This window comes from Podarcis liolepis (genome assembly GCF_965112155.1).
Source record: "Podarcis liolepis genome assembly, chromosome: 1".
Taxonomy (NCBI): domain Eukaryota; kingdom Metazoa; phylum Chordata; class Lepidosauria; order Squamata; family Lacertidae; genus Podarcis; species Podarcis liolepis.
The window spans coordinates 48798384-48820604 of NC_139554.1; the positions used below are offsets into that span (position 1 = coordinate 48798384).

The 22221-nt window shown below is 40.5% G+C and overlaps 1 protein-coding gene across 7 annotated transcripts in view; it reads right to left on the reverse strand.

Moving 5' to 3' along the window:
* Window positions 1–22221, reverse strand: part of PALS1 (protein associated with LIN7 1, MAGUK p55 family member) — a 52521-nt gene that overhangs the window by 18385 nt on the left and 11915 nt on the right. For 2 of the 7 annotated variants that reach the window (XM_083460398.1, XM_083460403.1), the window contains exons 2-6: window positions 19323–19538; window positions 14121–14640; window positions 4862–5070; window positions 1121–1198; window positions 256–402 (exon numbers count right to left, since the gene is read on the reverse strand). In XM_083460398.1, the coding sequence (XP_083316524.1) occupies window positions 256–402; window positions 1121–1198; window positions 4862–5070; window positions 14121–14523 (837 nt within the window). In that variant the 5' untranslated portion in view covers window positions 14524–14640; window positions 19323–19538. Of the gene's footprint in view, window positions 1–255; window positions 403–1120; window positions 1199–4861; window positions 5071–14120; window positions 14641–19322; window positions 19539–19970; window positions 20037–22221 lie in introns of all 7 variants that reach the window. The other 5 variants (XM_083460402.1, XM_083460401.1, XM_083460399.1 and 2 more) reach the window with 4 other exon arrangements.

Consider the following 22221-nt stretch of genomic DNA (forward strand, 5'->3'; position numbering starts at 1 on the left):
ATATGGGAGGATTACAAACAGATCACAGTGCCATGTGGGTCAACTGTACAATTTCATGAAGAAGGCATGTCAATTGCACATTAAAAGCAGAATCTGGGATCACCCTAAGAAAAGGTACTTGCACCTGTCCTTTCTTATATCTGAGTGTGTCAGCATTTTTTTAAAGAGAGAATGTGCCACAGAGATCAGACCGAGTAATACGAAAGTACTATGGTATTCATCTTTTTATTGGCTCTCTTGCCTCGGTATACTCACCAATGGAATATCTCTAGCCTTTTCAATGCGAACTATTTTAACTGTCTCTCCTCCATACAGACCTACATTCTCATAAATCTTTTCATCCGTCACTGGCTCTGGTTGCATTTCCTGCTCAGCAACTTTATCATGAGCCAACAGCAGTGCCTAGTGTAAAACAAACAGTGCCATTTATAGAAAGTGATATTCACACATTAGAGGTAATTTATTATAAGTGGGACACTTTAAAAAATCCAAGCAGATAAAGATTCAATGTGCAGGCTACGGTCCAAGGCAGTCATATCATACATGTTTTCTCTTGCTTTCAGCATGGATGGGTAGCTACATAACAGAGCTATAACCAAGAATTATGGTTGACTGAACAAAGGACTGTGCTTTCATAAATGCAGGCTGTGACCATTATTACAACAGAAAATAGCTGTTGCCCATTTGTTTTTGTTTTAATATTTAATTGCAGTTGTCCTGTGAAGGTGTAGCACATGAGGCAGCTGCACATTCCTCATGAGATGTTTGACTCATACCTGTATCTTACTGGCAAAACTTCAAAATAGCAGGATGCACACTTAGCAGAGAACTTATGTAGCTGGAATTTTGAAGTTTTTAGTCAAAAAGGAAAGCTACTGTTTAGGTGTGTGTTTGCAGTATGCAACTATTATTTATTTGAATCATGACCATGGAACTTTACTATATTAGGCAGGAGGGGAAAAGTCTGAAATTTACAATTGTTGTTGTTGCTGAAATTTACAATACAATTTACAATTTACAATACAAATTTACAATTGTTGTTGCTGAAATTTACAATACGTAGACATTAAGAAAACAATGGAAATCTTTTTTCATTTGCAAATAAACAGTTTATTCCTACCTGAATATGAGGGGCATTCAATAAAGAATTAAGTTCCAATCCGTCTTTCTGATGGCTTGGCTTCAAAACACTCTGTACCTGAAACACAGGTAAACACCAAAAATACGATGATGTCTAATATCCTACCCCATAACACACACAAACACCTGAAATAAGAATACATTCTTACACCCTTTAAGAATACATTTCCAGAATTAAAAAAGGCAGAACTTCATGTTACATAAACAAACACTGGTTCCCAAACCATTTTCATAGACTAAAGAACATACACACAGACACTTTTAAGAGCAAGAGAGAGTGAGAGTGTTTAACCCTTTCTTCCAACCACAATTATTTTTCCTCTAGCTAGGCCAGTCTGGAAATAGGCTTGCAGAGTGAATACTGGTGAGAGGGCAGGGCTGACAGGGCAGAGCTGAACATCCCCCTCCTTCACGATTGAGGCTATGAGACAGGCAAAATAATTTCAAAGAGAAAGGATGTCTGCAGAATATACAGATCATACTCATTTCTGTACTTCAAAGTGAATGATGTTTCCTTCAAAACCAGCGTGGCACTAGCTTTGATCCACCATCAATACCTTGTTAACAGTTAAAAAAAGGGAGGGAAGGACCAGAAATCGAGGTGGAACAGCAAAAAAATGTGTGTGAGTATTGGGGGACGTTTGGCACTACAATATTAACTCCCATACCCTGGAAAAGTTAATTGCTTTACAGACTGACATTCAGATCTGTAAGGAGTCTTGCTTAAAACAGGCTGAGTCTATTGGGCAGTTAGGATGTACAACACAGAGGCCATGTGAATGCGTGGTTCAGAGATCCATGGATCAGGTGTATTTTTTATTCTGGGCAGGGTTGCACTTTCCCTGAAAGAACAAGTATGAAGTTTGGGGTTACTCTGAGAACCATCATTGTTACTTACTGGAGGTCCATGTAAGTGCAGTGGCAAAGAGCATCTTTGACTAGTTCTGGCTGGTATGCCAACTACAATTCCTTCTGGATGGTTACAGTTTAGTCACAGTCATGCTGGTAAACTCAAGATTAGACTGCTGTAACAAGCTGTCCATGTGGGGCTGCCCTGAGACTTGGTATGGAAGCTGCAACTAGTGTAGAATACCACAGGTAGGTTGCTTACTAGCACATCCTACTGCATGCATGTAACACCTCTCCTGAATGAACTGTACTGATGGTCATTTTGCTCCCAAGCCAAGTTTAAAGTTCTGTTATTTACATAAGGGCCTAAAGAATCTGGGAACCAGTCAACTAAGATCTTCAGAGAGTCCCTTCCATGGCCTGCTCTGATCTATCTAGCAACAACCAGCAAAGGGCTCTCACTACATGTTATGAAATAGTTTCCCCTCAGTAATGTGTTTCTGCGAGCAATTAACAACTTTTTTGTTCACCCAGGTATCTGTAGATTGTTGAGTGCTGGATTGTTTACTCTCCATTTCCTGCATTTATTATATGACTACTTTTCTACATATTTTTATTTGTTTTAATGCAATGTTGTTTTAAACATGCTGTACACCGCTTTGGTACGTCATGTGAAAAGCAGCATAGAAGTGCTTTTATAAACAAACAAACAAACATTTCTTCCTTAGAAATCCTAAACAAACTGTCACTTAGAAGGTCCACTCTATTATTATGCTATGGGGTCTAGAACTTTAATATCTTGCCAATGTGCGACAGAGCATTCCATGCCAGAAACTACTTTCTTGAATCTTGCATCAGCTGATCTTTGAGGCTCAACACTCAGACTATTTCCCCCTAATCCTAGCCCTCAATTTTGCCGCGTTTAACTGGCTTTAAAATCAATGTAATTAAATTTGATGTTCAACAGCTATTTTTATAACAGAGACAGAGTGCACCACATTATTTTAGGGAGTTAATCTCCACATAAATTCCTTAAGCCTGCATGCTTTGCTCAGCCTCCTAATTAAATTAAAGTTTCAGAAAAATAGATAAATCATATTTTCCTTGCCTTGTTATTAAAACTACCTTTTGTCCGTAACAACAGTGAGGAAATAGTTGGATTGAGAATTATCCTACACAGTACTCACATTTAAGCAATAAAGCAAACAACATACTCTATTTTGAATATTAGTCAGAAAGTACAAGGAATGCCTCCCAGTAGGGCATATGCACAGCATCCATGCACTTATCCAAGCTATTGAAAATACTTTCTTATGGCCCTTTTTAAAAGGAAAACTAAAAAAATGAGGGCTCTTCTGATACAGACATAGACCTCAAATTAAGCAGCTGGTCCTATTTTCTTGTGGTATTGAATATGAAAAAACTTAGGATAGTTATTTATTGTTATTGACCCAGGCTTCCAGTTCTCATAGGGACCTTGCAAAGTAGCTGTTCAAAATAGACTGTTCTTAAAATTGCAGCCATATTTTCATTAGATAGATAAAAACTAATATTGTTTTCTTTTTGTTATAAGACAAGGCATCCTAATAAATGTTTGCTCAATATTATAAGCTATTCAGATATAACAGAATGCACAGTATCTGTGTATGAAAAAATAGAATCTCAACAAGCAAAATATATTTTAGCCTGAAATGCTTTGAATACTTTACATCTATTATATATTCTAAATATTATTGTTATTATTTTAAAAAATAGTATTAATAAAGCCATCCACATCTCAAACATCCTAGGAATTCCAGATGGCAAGAAGCAATGTAAACATTCAAAGTAGCAAAATAAACATATAGGCTGTTAAAGTACTTTATATAACTGGCTAGTCCAAAGTAGCAGTAGTTGTCAGTCTTCTGAACATTAGCAGAAACAAAATCCAATTCATTCTACAGAATTTAAGTTAACAAGACTCACTAGCTGATTTGTTGAGGTACTGAATGAACTCAGATCTGTGCCTGCATGCAATTGCTTCACATTTGTAAAAATTACACATGCAGTGTCTGCTACTATCAGCCTGGTAGTAACAAGAAAAGTGGACATTTACTGCCAAGTCCATGTTAACTTTTGCTTCCTTTACTAATTTAAATGTGTTAGAAAAATAGAACAAATTGCCAGAAGTGGTAGAAGCAGAAAAGGTAAAGGCTTGCTTCAAGCACCTATTTAGGTGATAACCAAAACACTGGTTTGTTATAGTAAGCTGCTTTACTTGCAATACACTTTCTTTTTTAGAGGCTATTAATTTAGTAAAAGCAATTCAATGCTGAATAGCATACCATGCTGATGTTATTTAGTTTTTGGCCAGGATCTTATGAGCTACTTTAAGAACATACAAGGGTTTGGGGGATTACAGTGAAACTTTAAACTATTTCTCTGACCAGACTACCACTCCATACCAAAATGTGCTTTTGGGAGACTCCTTAGGTTATTAGAAATGAGATATGGTAGGCTGCTGTTTAAGACACAACAGTAATAAGCTCAGTGTCCATTTCGGCATGCATAACTAGTCAGATGATCCTTTGGGTCCTGGGTATTGAATTGTATCCGAAGTACGAAGCCTAAACGAGGAAGCTTGCAGAAGAACAGAGATATCTTTTAAATCAATTAGGATACTGAACACTGTTGTCTGCCATCTTACATTTCTACTGATAAAACTTCTACCTTCTCAGAGTCTGAAGTTATTTTCTTCTGGACAAAGAAAACAGATAGTAATACAGGCTATATGCTGGTTCCCCTCCCCATTTTAATGACATAGCTATGACTGGCAATTTGAAATAAGCTACTACTAGTTTCATTATTGGATGGGAATGTACACTATACATACCTCTTGTGCAAGCTCTTGCGCATTGGAGATAAGTGGGTATGGTGGACTGGTTTTGTTCATATGCACGGTAACCGCATTATGTATTTTAAATGCATTTTGAAAGTCGGTGTTTTGAACCAGCTGTAAAATTAGAGCTATTTCCTCTTGGCTTTGGGGATCTACCAGGGTGTGCTGAACATGTTTCAGAGATGATAGAAGCTCCTCAACTTCTAAAAAGAAAATTGAAATACATTACTTAGCCTGAATATATAAGGTAAATGAAACAAAAAAAGAAAAGCCTCATTCTGAACAACTGAATATGATATAAGATGAAAGGCACAAATAGAAGAGCAAGGCTTTGCAGGAAAAAAATTAAAACTGCCCTTTTCAAATTATTTTTGCTATTATAAATATTGGGCTTGATAAACCTAAGTTAACAGTGGTATAAAATTATTATTCAACAATGTATCTTTTCTATGCTTTTTAGCATATTGCTTCAAGTCATAATTAGTGTCCAATAAATTCCAACATTAGTATGGTAAGATCAATGGTTGATTACACAATGGCCCTGTTCATACATCACTGTAAAGTTCAGATGTGTTTTAAATGTAAATGTACTTAATTACTGCAATTCCACATCACACATGAGTTGGCTCCTAATGAAAAGGCTTACAAAAATCAGACAACTTGCAAAAAACCCGTGGCTGCTTGCTTTGCTATACAGCAGGGAAAATGCTAGAGATCCCAACTGAGCAAGATTTAACCCTCAGTCATCAGCTGATGTGCAGGGGATTAAATTTTGCTGCTTTGTCTGGAAACAGGTGCACAGCAAAGGCAAAATTGAACCCTGCCCTCCTGGGCATCAGATGACATGCACGATATCAGCAGATTGACAGGTGGACATGATTTTGGAAAAATAGCCTCACTGGCCAAATTGGACCCCCTGGGGGCCAAGAATGACGTATGGGCTAGAGGTTCCTCACCTCTGCACTAAACCACAGTGAAACTTTGGCTTCACATTGTGGCTTGTTTGGAGTGCAAACAAAACCCTATTTCAGATACAATGCTCAGTCAGGAATTGTGATTTATTTCTCTCATGTAATACCAGGGAAGATCAAAACAGGAGAGTTCAGTGTGTTCATTGTAAACAACTCACTGTGGTTTGCTGTGATGTGCAAGGTAAAAGAGGAAGCCAGGACAGTGAGTGGGATCCATCCCGCTGGCTGTCTTGGCTTATGCCATAGTGAACGGCTCTGTCCCTTCCCCCACCTCCCAGAAAAGCCCCCAAGAGCCGCGCTCCCTTTAAAGAGCGCGCGGCTCTTGCGGGAGGAAAGCCAGTAGGCTTGCTTTCGCTGAAGCCAGGAGGGCAAGAGGGATCGGTGCGCACCGATCCAGCTTGCTCTCCTGGCTTCAGGGGTAGCCCCGCAAAGCCTCCTGAGCAAAGATGGAGGAGTGCTCCCTCTTAGCTCAGGATGCTTTGCATTGCTTTCTTATTTCTTGTTTTCCTCCCCTAAAAACTAGGTGCGTCCAATCGTCCGGTGCATCTAATAGAGCGAAAAATACGGTAGATCACTAAGGGTCCACGATCAAGGAACAGTCTATGTAGGTCTTGTTTGGTAGTAGCAGCACTTGCTTTAGGATCCTATTCCTCCCTGGAACTTCATGCCACTTCTTCTGGGTGTCCCACACAACTTAATTCAGAACTGCTCACACTCATGAGACTGTTTTCCCTGAACAGGAAGGGTTCATAACACCACTGTGCTATATACTCAGATGATTACACAAAGGAAGATAAATTATGCACTGTTGTCAGTTCTATGGATGTAAAAGTCACAACTTTCTTATGGCTTAAAGCCAAATAGTTTAATTGTGGGGGAGGAGGAGTAGAGGATAAGGCAGAGATAGCTCTATCATTCCACAACACACACACACACAGCCTGAAATATGAAAGGAAAAGAGAACAGAAAATGAATTCTTGAGTTGTGAACTCTCATTGGAACATAAATGATTTTTATCTCATTTTGTACTTTGAAAAGTAGTAAAGATTCTTTGAAAAGTAGTAAAGATTCATTCTTCAGAAGGGTTTAAAAGTACCGTATTTTTCGCCCTATAGGACGCACTTTTTCCCTTCCAAAAATGGAGGGGAAATGTGTGTGCGTCCTATGGGGAGGATGCGCACCGACCCCTCTCGCTCTCCAGGCTTCAGGAAAGCCCCACTGCCAGCCCCACAAGCTGGGGGACAGCGGGGAGGCGCAGCGTGCCATCCCGCCGTCTCCCGTGGTCCAGAGCCTGGTGGGGGGAGAAGCGAGCTTCTCTCCCCACCAGCCCCACAAGCTGGGGGACAACAGGGAGGCGCGCTGCGCCTTCCCACTGTCCCCCGACCTGGTTCGGAGGCTGGCCGGGGGGGGGGGGAGAAGCCCACTTCTCCCTGCCACCAGCCCCGCAAGCTTGGGGGACAGGGCGGAGGCGCAGCGTGCCCAGGCTTAGCTTTGCACAGCTCTCCGCAAGCCATGGGAGCCCGGCGCTGGGCTCCCACACTTGCGGAGAGCTGCATATTCTGGGGGCTGGGGTCGGGGGAAGCTCGGGCTTCCCCCGCCCCAGCCCCGCAGCTGGGGGGAAAATAATTTTTTCCCCTTTATTCCCCCTCCCCCCCAAAAAATTAGGTGCGTCCTATGAGCCGGTGCGTCCTATAGGGCAAAAAATACGGTAAGTAATATCGAGACACAGGTGGCATGCATATTTTATCAGAAACATTTAATGAAAGGCAACATAAAAAGTCGCCAAAAGACATACTATATTGGAAGTGAATGACCTGGTTCATATGTCACTTTAAACCATAGGATAAACTCTGATTTAAAGTCCATGAGTTTACCATTGTAGTTTGTTGGGAGAAAAAGAAACCATGAGCACAGGTTCACATATTGTGGAAAGAGAAGCCTCTGGTTTGTTTGTTTCCTAGCACACTAATGAAAGGAGCAGGGGAGGAGTGAAGCAAAGTCTTTTGAGCTAACCTATGGTTTAATGTGACACGCAAGCCAGTTTAATATGTTAATACGAATTGATAGGCAATTTGTACCCATAATTGCAGTGTAATTTTAACTCTGCAGAAATATTTCTCTCGCCCCGCCCCACCCTCAGAAATTATTAATACACATGTGATGGGTACATTAGCCTGCTTAGCATTTTGCCTCTTCTGCATAACCACCTCCTCCCAACAAAAACAAGGCTCTTATAACACTTCTTGTGCCCCTGTATTCTCTCTCTTCCAGATATGAACTCTGGCAGCTCAAAGAACCCAGAACAGAGCATGAAGGCTGCCCCCCCCCCACAACACACACATAATGTGTTGGGGGGGGGGGAGAATTTCCCTCAAGCACCACCTCTTCTCACAAAATATGAACACCTTAAGAGGCTAAAGAAGGACTGCAATAAGAGTGAATGTTGAAAAGGTAAAAGGGCAAAAACATTCCACTGTTCTCATACAGTAAAGACAACCCTATTCTATCTTGGCTTCACAAACAGCAACATAGGCATTACAAGTTTAATTCTAGATTTGGTATGTTGGTCTTAAAAATATAGATACATCACAATAACTCCCATTTTCTAGCTAAAGCGATGAGTCATACATTAATATTTACTCCCCACAGCTTTTCACAATTAAAAGAAAACATAGGCTGGCACAAAAAGGACTACAAATGGTATTCTGTATATGTACAGGAGCTTTTTAGCTCTTCTCTCATGCTGACGGTGGACAAAGGTCTGAAGCAGAGAAGCATCTCAATAAGTACAAAGATATGCTAGCAGAAGGAAAAAGCTGCCCACCCTTCCTCTCCCAAACTTGAAGAGAACATGGTTTACTCACAATAAAGCAAGATTTCTTCTCAATACTTTGGAACTGTTACTTTTACCTTATGCGATACTCTATATTTTCTGATTTCAGCAGCAACAGGGTAGACATCCAATGTGCATATCACTCAAATTAATACCAGATAATAAACAGAAGTGCAACTAAGGGGAGGATTCCTTTTCAGCATGACAGGAAAGCAGATTTGAAGGAGGCAGAGGAAATTGTGCTGGGTCATATTAAATAAATGTTGAACTAGGCATCTCTGAAGAGTAGGACAGGCAATAATATATGCCCTGCTCTCTGAAGCAAATTCTTATTTGGGAACATCACTAGTAATTAACAGGTGAAAGGACCATTTTCTTTTGGAAATTTACAACCCAAGGCAATGAATGCATGATTTAAATATGACAAAATCTAAAAGCAGCTATATTTAAAGTAAAAAAAAAAATGAGGAAGAGGAGGGAATAGCTGCAGGGTTGTTGTATTTTTGCTTTCTTCCTTGAAAAACAAAATTCAAACTATAGCCAACTTGCATCCTGAAGAAAAATACAAATGCAAACAGAAACAATAGTCCTGTGTGAGTATGTGTTATTAAAAATGCAGAATCACTTATGCTTAACATACAGAACAGTAATACCATATTTTTCCGTGTATTAGACGAGGTTTCTTAACTCAAAAATCGTGTCAAAAAACTGGCGTCATCCAATACACAGATAGTGGCATGGGGGGGGGGGGAGTGACACACCCGCCCGCCGGTTGGCTGGAGTGCAACTTCCCGTGATGCCACTGTGCGCAGGAAACACTCCCTAGATTGTTTCCCGCATGCAGCAACATCAGGGGAAGTTGCACTCCAGCCAACCGGCTGGCTGGCGGGAGCGCAACGTCCCCCGATGCCACAGCATGAGGGAAACGATCTAGAGAGTGTTTCCTGCCCGCAGCTGTGTGTGGGGGGGGGGGAAAGCTCAACAACTTTGTGCTATCTCCTCTCATTTTCTTAAAACTGAGTCCCCCAAAATAGGGGGGGGTGTCTTATACATGGGGGAGTCTTATAGATGGAAAAGTATGGTATATCAATGGGTGAAGTGTTTGATTTATTCATTTATGATTTTTGAAGAAAAGTACTCATATGACAAACTAGTGAGGGAAGGAACAATGTTAGCAAACTGCCACATTCCTGGGGTACAATAGCAGTTATATGCTGCTCCTTTCCAAATAAAATAAAATATAAAATAAAATAAAATAAAAGATATAGAATTCTTTGCACAGCCACACATTTAAACCAAGTTTGACAGCTTTCAGAGCAAGCTAGAATTTTGTTTTGAAGTTCAGCAAAAGTGTCAAATGTTGAATCTAGAAAGCAGAAAATATGCCACGCTTACAGAAAAATCCGTGCTATAAATACACAGTGCAGTTCTTTAGTGCTTATTTTCTTCTACCCTTTGAAATTTAAAGATGTCAATATTCAGCTACTCGTAAGCAAAACTACTTTGAAGACTTGAGACCTCACTTACATGTGATCTGCAAAATTTCACATAAATGTGAGTATTTCCCCTACAAGTTCCTCAAATTAGCAAGTATTTATTCTAGTATTTATGCACTAATGCATAAAATGTCAGTCTTATTTTACTGGAGACTGAAGAAAGACAGAGTCAAAAAATATTAAAACAGGTGAAAAACCATAATCCCTGCAGATGTCGTTTAATCCTTTCCACCCTTGCTGAAGGAAATCCCTATTCTGAATGTTGCTTTAGCAAGTTAATGTTAAAGTTTTGGATGCAACCAAAAGAATTCTAAACCTTTGGGACTTTCTCCCCACAAACCATCAGAATGAACTGATGGGACTAATCTGTAAGCACGCTCAAGCCAGCCTCAGTGGCTTGCCACCCTACAGAACCAACATGTATGGTAAATGGTATCAAGAAGGACTACACATGGAACAAGAGCGTTGCCGACTAGTAGGTCCTAACCAATGCCTAGGCTGTGAATGCTACTCAGGCTGTATTTTGGTGACAGTTGCCAATGTCTCCATGAAGTCCCATCTGGCAGAGCTTTTCCAAATAGTGAAAGCCATCCTTGGATGGGTTCTCTCTCAGCAGAGATTAAGCCATTCCACACCTGCTGTGATGGGCTTTCACATATATTAATCCTCCCTGCACGACACTGTAACTGCCAGGAATTTAGCAGAACACTCTCATGAGTAAAATCCATAAGGCAGAATGCAGTCAGATCCACATAACAATTCTGTAGCATTTCCATGCGGAATGCTATGAAAAATTATGTTTGGGGAAACAATGCCTGGGCATTGGTTAGGACTTTGGCTACAGAAAGCAGAATCTTTTAATGAAATAAAGAATTAAGAGAATGGATACTGGACCCCCTACATATACTGTATCCAAGACTGGTTACTGGTCTGCAAAAATCAAGTCACAACTGTAGCATTTTCTCAAATTAAATCTCTTCTCATCACCACAGCAACAGGTTCAGACTGCTTGCTCTAAGTCATGGGTAGGCAAACTAAGGTTTGTGGGCTGGATCAGGCCCAATTGCCTTCTGGATCCAGCCCGCGGACAGTCCGGGAATTGCCGTGTGGATCGCCAGGGCGTGTTCTTTCCCTCTCCCTTCCTCTCCCTCTCCCTTCCTCTCCCTCACACGAGGGCGGTGGCTCCTCCCTCCCTCCTCCTGGCTTCTCCCCGCCCTGCCTAGAGGAGGAAGGGGGGTGGGCTTTGTTGGTGCCAGCAGCAGCACTCAAGCGGCCACCCTTTTGCGCGCTCATCGCCCCGCCCCCCCCTGCTGCTCGCAAGTCACAGGTAAGCAGCCACCGGGGCTCATGGTGCTCTTGCATCATTCCCCCCCCCAAAAAAAAATATAGTCCCCCCACAAGGTCTGAGGGACAGTGGACCAGTCCCCTGCTGAAAAAGTTTGCTGACCCCTGCTCTAAGTCATATTTATAAAGTTAAAATACAACCAATGCCTTTAAAGGCAACACAGGTCAGCAATTTATAAAATTGATGCAAAGTAACAGTAACTGAACTGAAGAATTGAAACACTATTATATTGTAGCTAACAAATCATTTGTTGCAGATGAAAGTAAAAGTGCATATCTATATTGTTGTGATTACCTATGATGGATGTAGCTAATTTCATTAAAAACCATGTATTGTTCCAGAAACATTTTCTTTTAAGTCCAGCGGCAATTTTACCCAAGTTCCTTACTACAAAACAGTTCAGATGATCTACCCAGCCATATTTACTGACACTTAATCATGGTTGCATGTGATATCTGATTTGACAAAGGATGGTTAGCAACTGGCTAGCAAACCGCAAATCAAGTTACGGGTACGGACTACAAGAAAATGTTTCAGTGTAGAGTGCTCCTGTTCAAGCCTTAACCCTCTTCATTTACCCGCTTTTCTGTGCCCATCCTGCAAACCAGTCAGCATTGTGTGGGTTCCTCCCTTAAGGTTTAGTTGTAAAATGTTACCATATTTCTGTCATATGTGGGAATCTATCAACCCTGCTTCTACAGTGGTGCCTCGCAAGACGAAAATAATCCGTTCCGCGAGTCTCTTCATCTAGCAGTTTTTTCGTCTTGCGAAGCAACCCTATTAGCGGCTTAGCGGATTAGCGCTATTAGCGGTTTAGCGGCTATTAAAGGCTTAGCGGCTAATATATTAGCGGCTTAGAAAAAGGGGGGGAGCGAAAAAAATCGCAAGACTCGCAAGACGTTTTCGTCTTGCAAAGAAAGCCCATAGGGAAATTTGTCTTGCGAAGCGCATCAACAAACGGAAAACCCTTTCGTCTAGCGGGTTTTTCGTCTTGCGAGGCATTCGTCTTGCGGGGCACCACTGTATCTCCTCTTGTGTTTGGATGGTGCTATTTTAGCTACATAACAAACCTGGTTCTTTTGAATGCCAATTCTTATTAGTGTATATATGATTATGGTTTGAGGTGGATTGCAAATCATAACTTGTGTGGCATGATGTCTGACTTGACATGCTATTGTTATAGCCACTGCTTTGCCTCCAGAGGTCACTGCAACTAGAGACTTAGGTGTTGAAGAGACAGAAAATGAACTAGATAAGAATTTGCACAACCCAGTTTGGTGTGATTTATCAACTCCCATAATATAAAGAAAACTTTCAGTCTAACATTATAGCAGCTAGAAAATTACCTTTAACCACCTTTAGATATCTTACTGCTTTACACTTAATTTACTCCAACAATTATATTAGGTCATCATTTTACTCAAATAATATGCCCATCAGTAGGAATGTATATAGGAATATAGTCCAAACCTAGGGGAATAGATATTTGCTTTCATAAATTCTGCACTATCATTTAGTTATTAATTTATACAACACTATCCATGTACATGTTTCTTGACAGGTCCTCAGACTAAGGGCTTCAGGAATGGGAAAAATGGAGGTGGAATAAACAGAGGGTAAATGTGTGATTATTTCAGTTATACATACTTTGGCTAAGCTATAATAGGATTGTTGTTGTTATGTGCCCAGGCAGTAGCTTTGTTGCTTGTTCATGTATAGTGACACTAATTTTTAACTGTTAACTTCCAGTCCTGTCAGGCATAGCAAATATTATTGTTGCCCTTTGCCTGGTGTCTCCCCAGGCATGGCTGTTTGGCTTACCATGTATTTCTCCTTAACATCTCAGTATGTTAGATTTGCATTAATTTATTTGCAATACAAACATTTTGCTTAGAGCCTCTCTGTTGTTCACTCTCATTAGTATGCATCTCATATTCATGCATGGCATGTGCTTTGCCTAGTAAGTTTCTGAAATGCTTTCTGAACTTAAAACAAATATAAAAGCAGCATTTTAAAGCGCTCTCCAAATGTTATCCTGCAGAGCACATGGTTCCTAAATTTTATTTATTTGAACAATTTATACTGCTATACTACAATTGTCTCTAAGTAGTTTACAATGATACAATACAAAAAGTAAAAATCAATTAAAACCATTAACATCAAACTTCAAATGAAATGCCTGCTGGGGGAAAAAAAGTCTTCATTAGATGCTGCAAGTTCAGTAGGGAGGGGACCTGTCTGACGTCAATCAGAAGGAAGTTCCACAAAATTGGGCCCACAGTTCTAAACACACGGAACCTGGTGGTTATGGGCTGTGTATATGATCCTTGGGGAACCGCTAACAGTGACTCCCCTGAAGACCTGTGTTCAATTTAGGGATACAAGTGATTAAGAGATCCTTGAGGTTTCCTGGACACGAATTGTTAAGGGCCTTGTAAATTAATACAAGCCCCCTGAACCTGGCTTGGTAGCATATGGGCAGCCAGTGAAAAATTTCTGAGCACCAGAGTTAGGTGCTGGTGATAGTCTATCCCCATCAACTGTGTAGCTGCAGCATTTGGCACCAGCAGGAGTTTCATTAAAAAGTTTCATTCCAAGTTATACATACCTAGGATTTTCACAGCACAATGTGGGCTCTCTAGAATAACTCCTTCGCCTGTGTCAAACATAGGGTTGTCTATTCCAGTTTTGGGAGGAATTTGAGCTAGCTTCTTCAACCGCATAGAAGAATTAAGGTCCAGTTCCTGTTTTTTCCCATCTTCTTCCCGCCTTCGCCTTAGGTCCTCTTGTTGTTGTCTAATTCGCTCAAGTTGAGCACTCCTCCGCAGTGGCATCATCCTGGTTCCCAGATCACCAGGGCAATCAACAGCCATCTCTCTGTGCCTCTGAGGCTCCTCAAGCGGTACAAGATCCACATTTTTTGTTTCACTGTCAGAATCTTCTGTTATATGCCCATTCATATGAGAGGTTGTCATTGTTGTATGCAGTAAGTCGTACCACTTGTCAGACATAAACTCTATTATAAGGCCTATTTTCCTGAAGGTACCACTTAAAATCCATTATAGAATGAACCAGTTCTTCATATGCGTCACCAGATCAAGATGAAAATAAATTTCCAACAAGAAAATCTGAGAAAATATAAAAACAACACAGTAAAATTAACTTCACCTAATGTTACAGTTACATTCAGTTGCTATCAGTAAATTTAGCAGAAATACTTGGGTACAGAGATTTCCACATTCTCCCTCCAAGGTAAAAAGCCAATTGCTCATATTGTGGGCGAATTTGTACACTGCTACATGTACAAATGCAGATAACTACACTGGCAGAGGAAGGGAAGGACCCTCAAAACCAGCAGGTAACCTAAAAGTTCCCAAGGCTGTATGTGCAATGCACACAGGTGAATCGGTACTTGGATAAGCACAACATAATACGATTTAGTAATTAGTTGTTCTTTTAAAAAAATTTATTAAAGATTTGTTTACCAAAATATGTGCATTGTCTTTTTTCAAGTTGTATTTTATTTCAGATCAGTTTCATTTGTTGTGAGACGTGAGTGTTGCACAGAGTTTGAGGTTAGGAAGAAAAGAGGGGGAATGGTGATAGGGGTGGGGTCAGGTGGCAATTCTTCTATTCTTCTACTTAGTGTTTGTGTGGGGTTTTGTGTCAGCATCACTTGTATGGGTTCTCTTACTATTTGCTTGTTTACTTCCTTGGCTGTGAGAGGTTGGGGTGGGGCCTAAGGTGTGGTAGGTTATCTTTGGTTGGCTGTAGTGAGATTTGTTTTTGTTTGTGAGTGGGGTGTGTGTGTGTGTGTGTGTATTTTTGGATCAGGTTAGCCAAAATGGTTTGCATGCCGTCAGCGGATTCTTGTTGCCTTGTTGGGTTACATATGTGATAAAGGGGAACCATACCAGGGTGAAGGCGTCGTCTCCTATTTGTCTCCGTGTCAGTTTCAGTTTATTGGTTAGTTTTTCTAATAAGGCTTTTTTCCATACTATTTGATACCATTGGTCTATGCTTACTTCTGACAGGTCTCTCCAGTGTCTGGCTATGATGCTTCTGGCTGCTGAGAGAAAGTGGGTTATGAGCTCTTTATAATGTGAGTGGGCATTATTATCTTGGAAGATGTTCACTACGGCCAGTTCTGGGGTGTGTTCTAATACCTGTTTAGTTATTTTGCATATTTCTTGTAGGACTGCTGTCAAGAAGGATTTGATTTTAAGGCATTCCGACCGCATGTGGAAGTTCTGAAGATTTAATTTACAGGAAGTTTGTTACTCTAATTTTATCACATAGATTTTCCCATCAGTAAAAGTCCTTGCTTTAGGAATCACTGAGAGCTTCCTTATTTCCCTCCTATGAGTTTTCAAGGCTCACAGTCTTCCCTCAACTAAGACAGCAATTCTAACCCCAGATCTGGCTGCTGGTGGGAGCTACTAACTCCACCACAATAAAGGAACCCTGTCATGTCCAATGAAAGTTTGGAAAAGTGCATGCTACCACCTGCAATGTTCCCACTGGTGGCAATGACTAATGGAACTAATGCAGCAAAAAATGTCAGGAACAACTGCCCTCTCCTCCACACCTTTTACCAAGGCTGGTAGAAGGCGTAGGTCTTTAGATGCAGTTGTGGATCTGCCACCCTGTCCTATTCTGCTGTTCCTGGCTAGTCCTTTAGATTGTTCTGTTACCTAGCTTCAGGTTAACTGTGCCACTGTTGTAGACCACCATGTAGGTCACCATTATCAGTTTCTGACCTCTCTCATTTGCCTTTGTTACTCAGAAGAACAACAACAGTTCAGTTAAAACAACGACTAAAAATGTTTTTGATTTCATTATGCCCATCTTCAAAGCTTATAGTTTAGAAAATGATTATTCTGCACTGGTTTCAAACTGGGAGGATTCCTTCCCACTTTGATTCACAATCCACAGTTGGCATATCTCATTTTGAATATTGTGGTTTATACAAAAAACATAAAGGATACCGGCTTCAAATTATGTAACATACAGGAGGTGTACTTTTTAAAAACTTTATTGCTGAATGGTCTGAGTGATCATCATTTAATTAGCACATGATGGCTGTTAAGGAAAGACTGACCATGACAAAGTTTCAAACTTAGTAAAACAAGTTTCTGTTTACACTGTTTAATTCCCTTTACTCCCATCTACTTAAAATAAATGATAGAATCTGGAGGAGTACATCGGCCTTGGTCTTAGTAATTAGCAATAAAGAAAACATGCTATGTTTAACGTTATACTACAAGCTGAATGATTAAATTAAAAGTGTAATACTACAAAATCTGAAGAATCATAAATAACCAGGACTATATTGATTTGCAAGTGCATTCTTTAAGCAAGATTCCTTGTGGATTGACAGGAGAGAGGAAGTTGGTGGGTGAGAAAAACACACTAACAGTCAGGGACACTGGTCTCAGGAACAGTAGAAGTCATTCCAGCTACTAGGTTTTACAAGCTCAAATATGTGTAAGTAAATGTCTAGCTCATAAAGGGTAAGCAAGCAGAAGTAAGTCACCAAGCTATTTTGTCTATAGAGCATGAATGTACAAGAGAAACTGGGAGATATTTCATGATTTTGCTATGAAATAAGCCAGAAAAATAAAGATTTTAAGTAAAATGGTCTATTTATAAATCACATTGATTCATTAGACTAAAAATGAAAAACATAAGGATAAATTTAAATTAAATTAAAATTATTAGGATCAATTTAAAAGTTATAAAAACTCCTTTGTGTTATGCCAGAGTTAGGCAACCTGTGACTTTCCAGATAATGTTGGTCTCCAGTAATCATCAGCACAGCTAATGGCCCAGGATTACTCTCCCTCCGTCCGTCCGTCCGTCCCTCCCCCCCCCCTCTCTCTCTCTCACACACACACACCACCCTTCATCCAAAATTCACAGGGCAGTTCATGACATAAAAATACAAAAGAACAGAAATTATCTAATCTAATCCAACCAAGCTCCCTCTTTTCACAAACACATCTAAAAGGCCACAGAATTTTCATCAGGCTAAAAGGCCTGGTTATAGAGAAAGGTTTTGCCTGGGACCTAAAGATATGTAATGAAGGTGCTAGGCAAGCCTCCCTAAGGCGAGCATTCCACAACCAGGGAGCCAGTGCAAAAAAGCCCTGTTCTCATGTTGCCACCTTCTGGATCTCTAGTGGAGGAGGGACATGAAGAGCCTCTGATGATGATTGCAGGGTCTGGGTTGCTTCATTTGGGGAGAGGTGGTCCTTGAGGTATTGCAGACCTGAGCTGTTTAAGGCTTTATAGGTCAAAACCAGCACTTTGCACTGGGCCTGGAAACTAATTAGCAGTCAGTGTAGTTGGGCCAGGATTGGTGTAATATGCTGAAAGCCTCTTGCACCAGTGAGCAGCCTGGCCACCAAATTCTGCACCAGCTGAAGTTTCTAAACCATCTACAAAGGCTTACCAGAGCACAGACGACAGAAATTAGGTTATGCCTTTCCAGATAGAGGCACAGCTAGGCCACCAGCCGAAGCTGATGGCACTCTGCACCACTGAGGCCACCTGAGATTCAAGTGACAGCAAAGGATGCAAGAGTATCCCCAAGCTACATACCCGCTGCTGCAGAGGGAGCAAAACCCCATCAAGAGCAGGGAACCTTCCATCCATCCTGTCTAGAGAACTGCCCACTAACAGAGCCTCATTCGTATCTGGATTGAGCTTGTTTGTTGGCTCTCATCCAGTACATTACCAAGGCAAAACCAAGGTGTTTCATGTTGTAAGGGCCAGGGCCTTTTCAGTACTGGCCCCAATCTGGTGGAAGAGACTAGGGCCCTGCGGGACTTGACATCTTTCCATAGGGCCTGCAAGACAGAGCTGTTCCGCCTGGCCTTTGGTTTGGACTCAGTCAGACCCTTATGTTTCCTGCCCCTTATGGTTTTTTTTATCTAGGAGCTACTATTAAAATGAGGCTGCATTTTAAATTGTATTTTAACCCATATTTTAATAAATTGGTTTCTCCCCCCTCCATTATGTTTTTATTGTAATTTTACTGGTGTTAGCTGCCCTGAGCCCGGCTCTGGCCAGGGAGGCCAGGGTATAAATAAAAAAAAATATTTTTTATTATTATGTCACCCTGTGGTCTCCATGAAGGTTGGTATATAAATAAAATAAGTACTACTCAGAATTGTTTTAAAGGTTTTCTTGCACATCAAATCTGAGGATATTGATTTCAACGGTACAGCAGAGCAAGATGTCTTCAAATACAAACAAGTTCAAAGGTCATTATAAATGTGCAGTTAATTAATTTAATTTAATTAAACAAGTAATACCACAATACAGTTTCTGTAAAAGGAAAGAGAGCATTGTTTTTAATCAAATTTAGAATTTGTTGGAAAGAGTTGGAGAACAACACTAAGAGTCCCAAATCAACTCCTTGCTTGTTGTCAGTCTCACCAATTTAGCAGGACTTAAATCTGTGACTGAAGAACGTTGATTAATCACACCAGTGCACCAATCTACACAGCCTGATTATTGCACTAACTAAGAACAACACTGAGTTCAAAGTCACTTCATAATTTCTAGTAAACATCTAAAATACGTAGATGGTGGGAAATGACCACACTAACGGAAGACTTTAATTTTTGTATCTATAATGGAAGCATTTTATTTCCAGCTACTGCAGTCTTTGAAGCTCATATAAAAAGATGCCAACATTGAGTAGATAGATCCTGAAAAAGATGCCAATCAATATTGAGTAGATATATACTGAAATAATGGAACATGGTTTAATTCCCTTCATTTCCTCTCTCATGTCTCCCACCTTTGGGCAGCAGCTGGAACTCCTCATTTATACCAGATTAGCATTCCATTGGCACTCTCAGGAGCTGACTGTTTGTTTCCATAGCAACAGCTCTGCCAGCTAGCCTGCAACTTGTGCAAAGAAAAAACTTAAATCATGAAATCGCAACCAGCCATTCCTCTGTCTTCTCAGATTCTTTTCTACTGAAGTCAGGTAACAGTGATTAGCATCCTAAGCCTGTTAAACAGAAAATTAGATGATTACTCATATGCAAAGCTGTACTACATCTTCCTACTAGCTGTATCAAGCTCAGTTGGCAGATGGCTAAAGCTTCCTAGTAAGTAGAAGTAATGATGTCAAAACCTCTAAAGAACAGCACGTAAACTATCTGCTCTATTTACGTCAGTTATCTGAGACCACTTAATACTGACTCAGGTGAAAATTCACTTTATGTGATAGGCAAAAATAATAATAATTGTAGATTTAATTTAAAAGTGTAAACTATCAGGTTCACTTATACTAATGCAGTGTGCACTTTAGAAAACCTTGAAGAGTGGACTGCTTAACAGTTCAGCTGATTTATTGGTCTTCCAATCACCATGAACAGATATCCCCACTATTCATTTCCTGTAAAGCTTATTCACAAATTGGGGGAAAGAGTCTACCCACCTACAAAGTAGTTCTAGTTTCTCCAACCAATCAATAATACAACCTGGAGGATCAGACATCAGTTTCCTGGCACAGGTAAAATTACATTTTCAATGCCACCTCTTAGAAAATGCAATTAAGTGTTATAGGTCTCACTTATAAATATTGTGAAACCCATTTTGATTGGCTCCAAAGCAGTGTTAGAAACTCAGATATATAAGCTAGGTGCCAAACCAGAGTTACAGTTGCCAAAATGGAATGCCTAGTTGCCATTTTGGGGCCAGTCGGTTCAAATGTGGTGTTTTTCAATATGACTTTTTGGTTCCTGAAATTCATTCTGATTGTGCAGATAAAATGTAATGAATAGAATTCTACAGGATGTGTTGCTAGTGTGTGAAAACAGTCAAGATCCAAGCATCCCCAAGCATGCACCTCCAGAAGGTGGAGACGTCAGGCACCATCCTGGAACCTAGGCATCTTCACTTGGTTGCAAGGAACAAAATGAACATGGCGAATTTTAAACACTGTTCCAAAGAACAACACACAGTGATTCATGAACACAGTGGCTTTTCATACCCCATTTCTTGGTACAGCCTTTCATGTCCTCCAAAAATCCACTTGATGATCAAAGGGCTACCAAGAGTGGTTACAGTATGGGACACCAGGGATGGGGGAGAATTGACAACTTCTCTATGAACAAATGCAAGAGACACTTCAGATCCAAACCTTATTCCAAAACAGTTCAACATCATGGTTAGCTGCTCCTTAGCTCCTGGCAATTTGCTTCTCTGGAACCCCCCCTTCAGAATAAAAATTTGCTTGTGCCACACAGAATTTTTTATTGATAAGAAATACATTGGAAAACAAAAAGAAACAACCCCTAGCAGTGCTAAAACACATAGAACACAACTACTTTATAATATGACCATGAGACATCCAGAAAGTATAAAAGAACGCAGCTACATAAGAACATGAATCATTCTCAAAATATAATTATAAACAAGCCTCTCACATATGTACCTTAAGTATTATACAAACTCAGTGAGAGGTGGGAGCTTCCTTTTGCTGGGTAATCTCATTTATATTAGGTCTAATGTGAGATAAACACTCATCTCAACACCAGAAAGAAGCCTTTCTCTTTTCTGATCTTTCATAGTTGTCAGAGTTGAAAACCCCTGTTCACAATATGTCATGGAGAACTGTAGAATAATAGCCCATGCTCTTGGAGAGAGGCATGGATACTGTTTCTGATCACAGATTATTATTATTTTTAATTTTTTTTAATACTAACTATACTGCACTGAAATGTTTAAATGTTTCTTTGATTGTCCTTGACTATTCCTACCACACTTGCTATCCTCCCCTGCCACATCTGTGGTGCACCACATCCTTTAAGAACCACTGTCTTAGGGGGATTGCACCACATCCTTTAAGAACCACTGTCTTAGGGGGATGAGCGAGTGCTACTCTTACTCTTGCTTGACTTTTGCTGCAGCTTTCAATAGCATGAACGATGGAATCCTCCTGGATTACCTCTGCAAGTTGGGGACACAGTACAGGAGGTACCACTACTTCTGTGATCATTTCTAGACAGTAAGCATTGGATGACTGCCTTTCAGCTCCTTTGCAATTGTGTTGTAGGATGCTGCAGTGCCCCTTCCCCAAATGCTATTTAACTTCTATATGAAGCAGCTGGGTGCAGTCATTAGGTGATTTGGGTCACAGACACAGAGTCATCAGTATGCTGATGACACACATCTCTATTTCTCTGTAACATCTGAATCAGGTATTACTGCACAAGTCCTTGGCCAGTACCTGGACTTAAGAGGTGGGCTGGAGTGGTGAATATAAAAGAAACCTCACTCCTGGTAAGATCGAAGTCCTATGTGTGAATAGTTCCTAGGTCTGATCAACTGCATGTTCAGTATGGAGTTGAACTACATCTGAAGAAGCAGGCTGTTAGGCTAAGAGTACTTCTCGATTGCTGATGCTGGAGGCCAAATGTCTTCAGTGGCTAGGAGTGCTTTCTACTAGCTTTGGCTGATATGCCACAAATAGCTACAGTGATATATGCAATGCAACCTCAAGACTGGATTATTGCAATGCACTCTTATGTGTGTCAACTCTTGACTAGAAGTTGCAGTTAGTGCAAAATGCAGCAGCCAGATTGTGACAATTTTGTTGAAACAACTGCATGGGCGTTGGGGCAACTATATGCTGTTGGACCAGGTTTAAGGCATTTTATTTTATAAAGGTTCCCCACCCCGTTGAA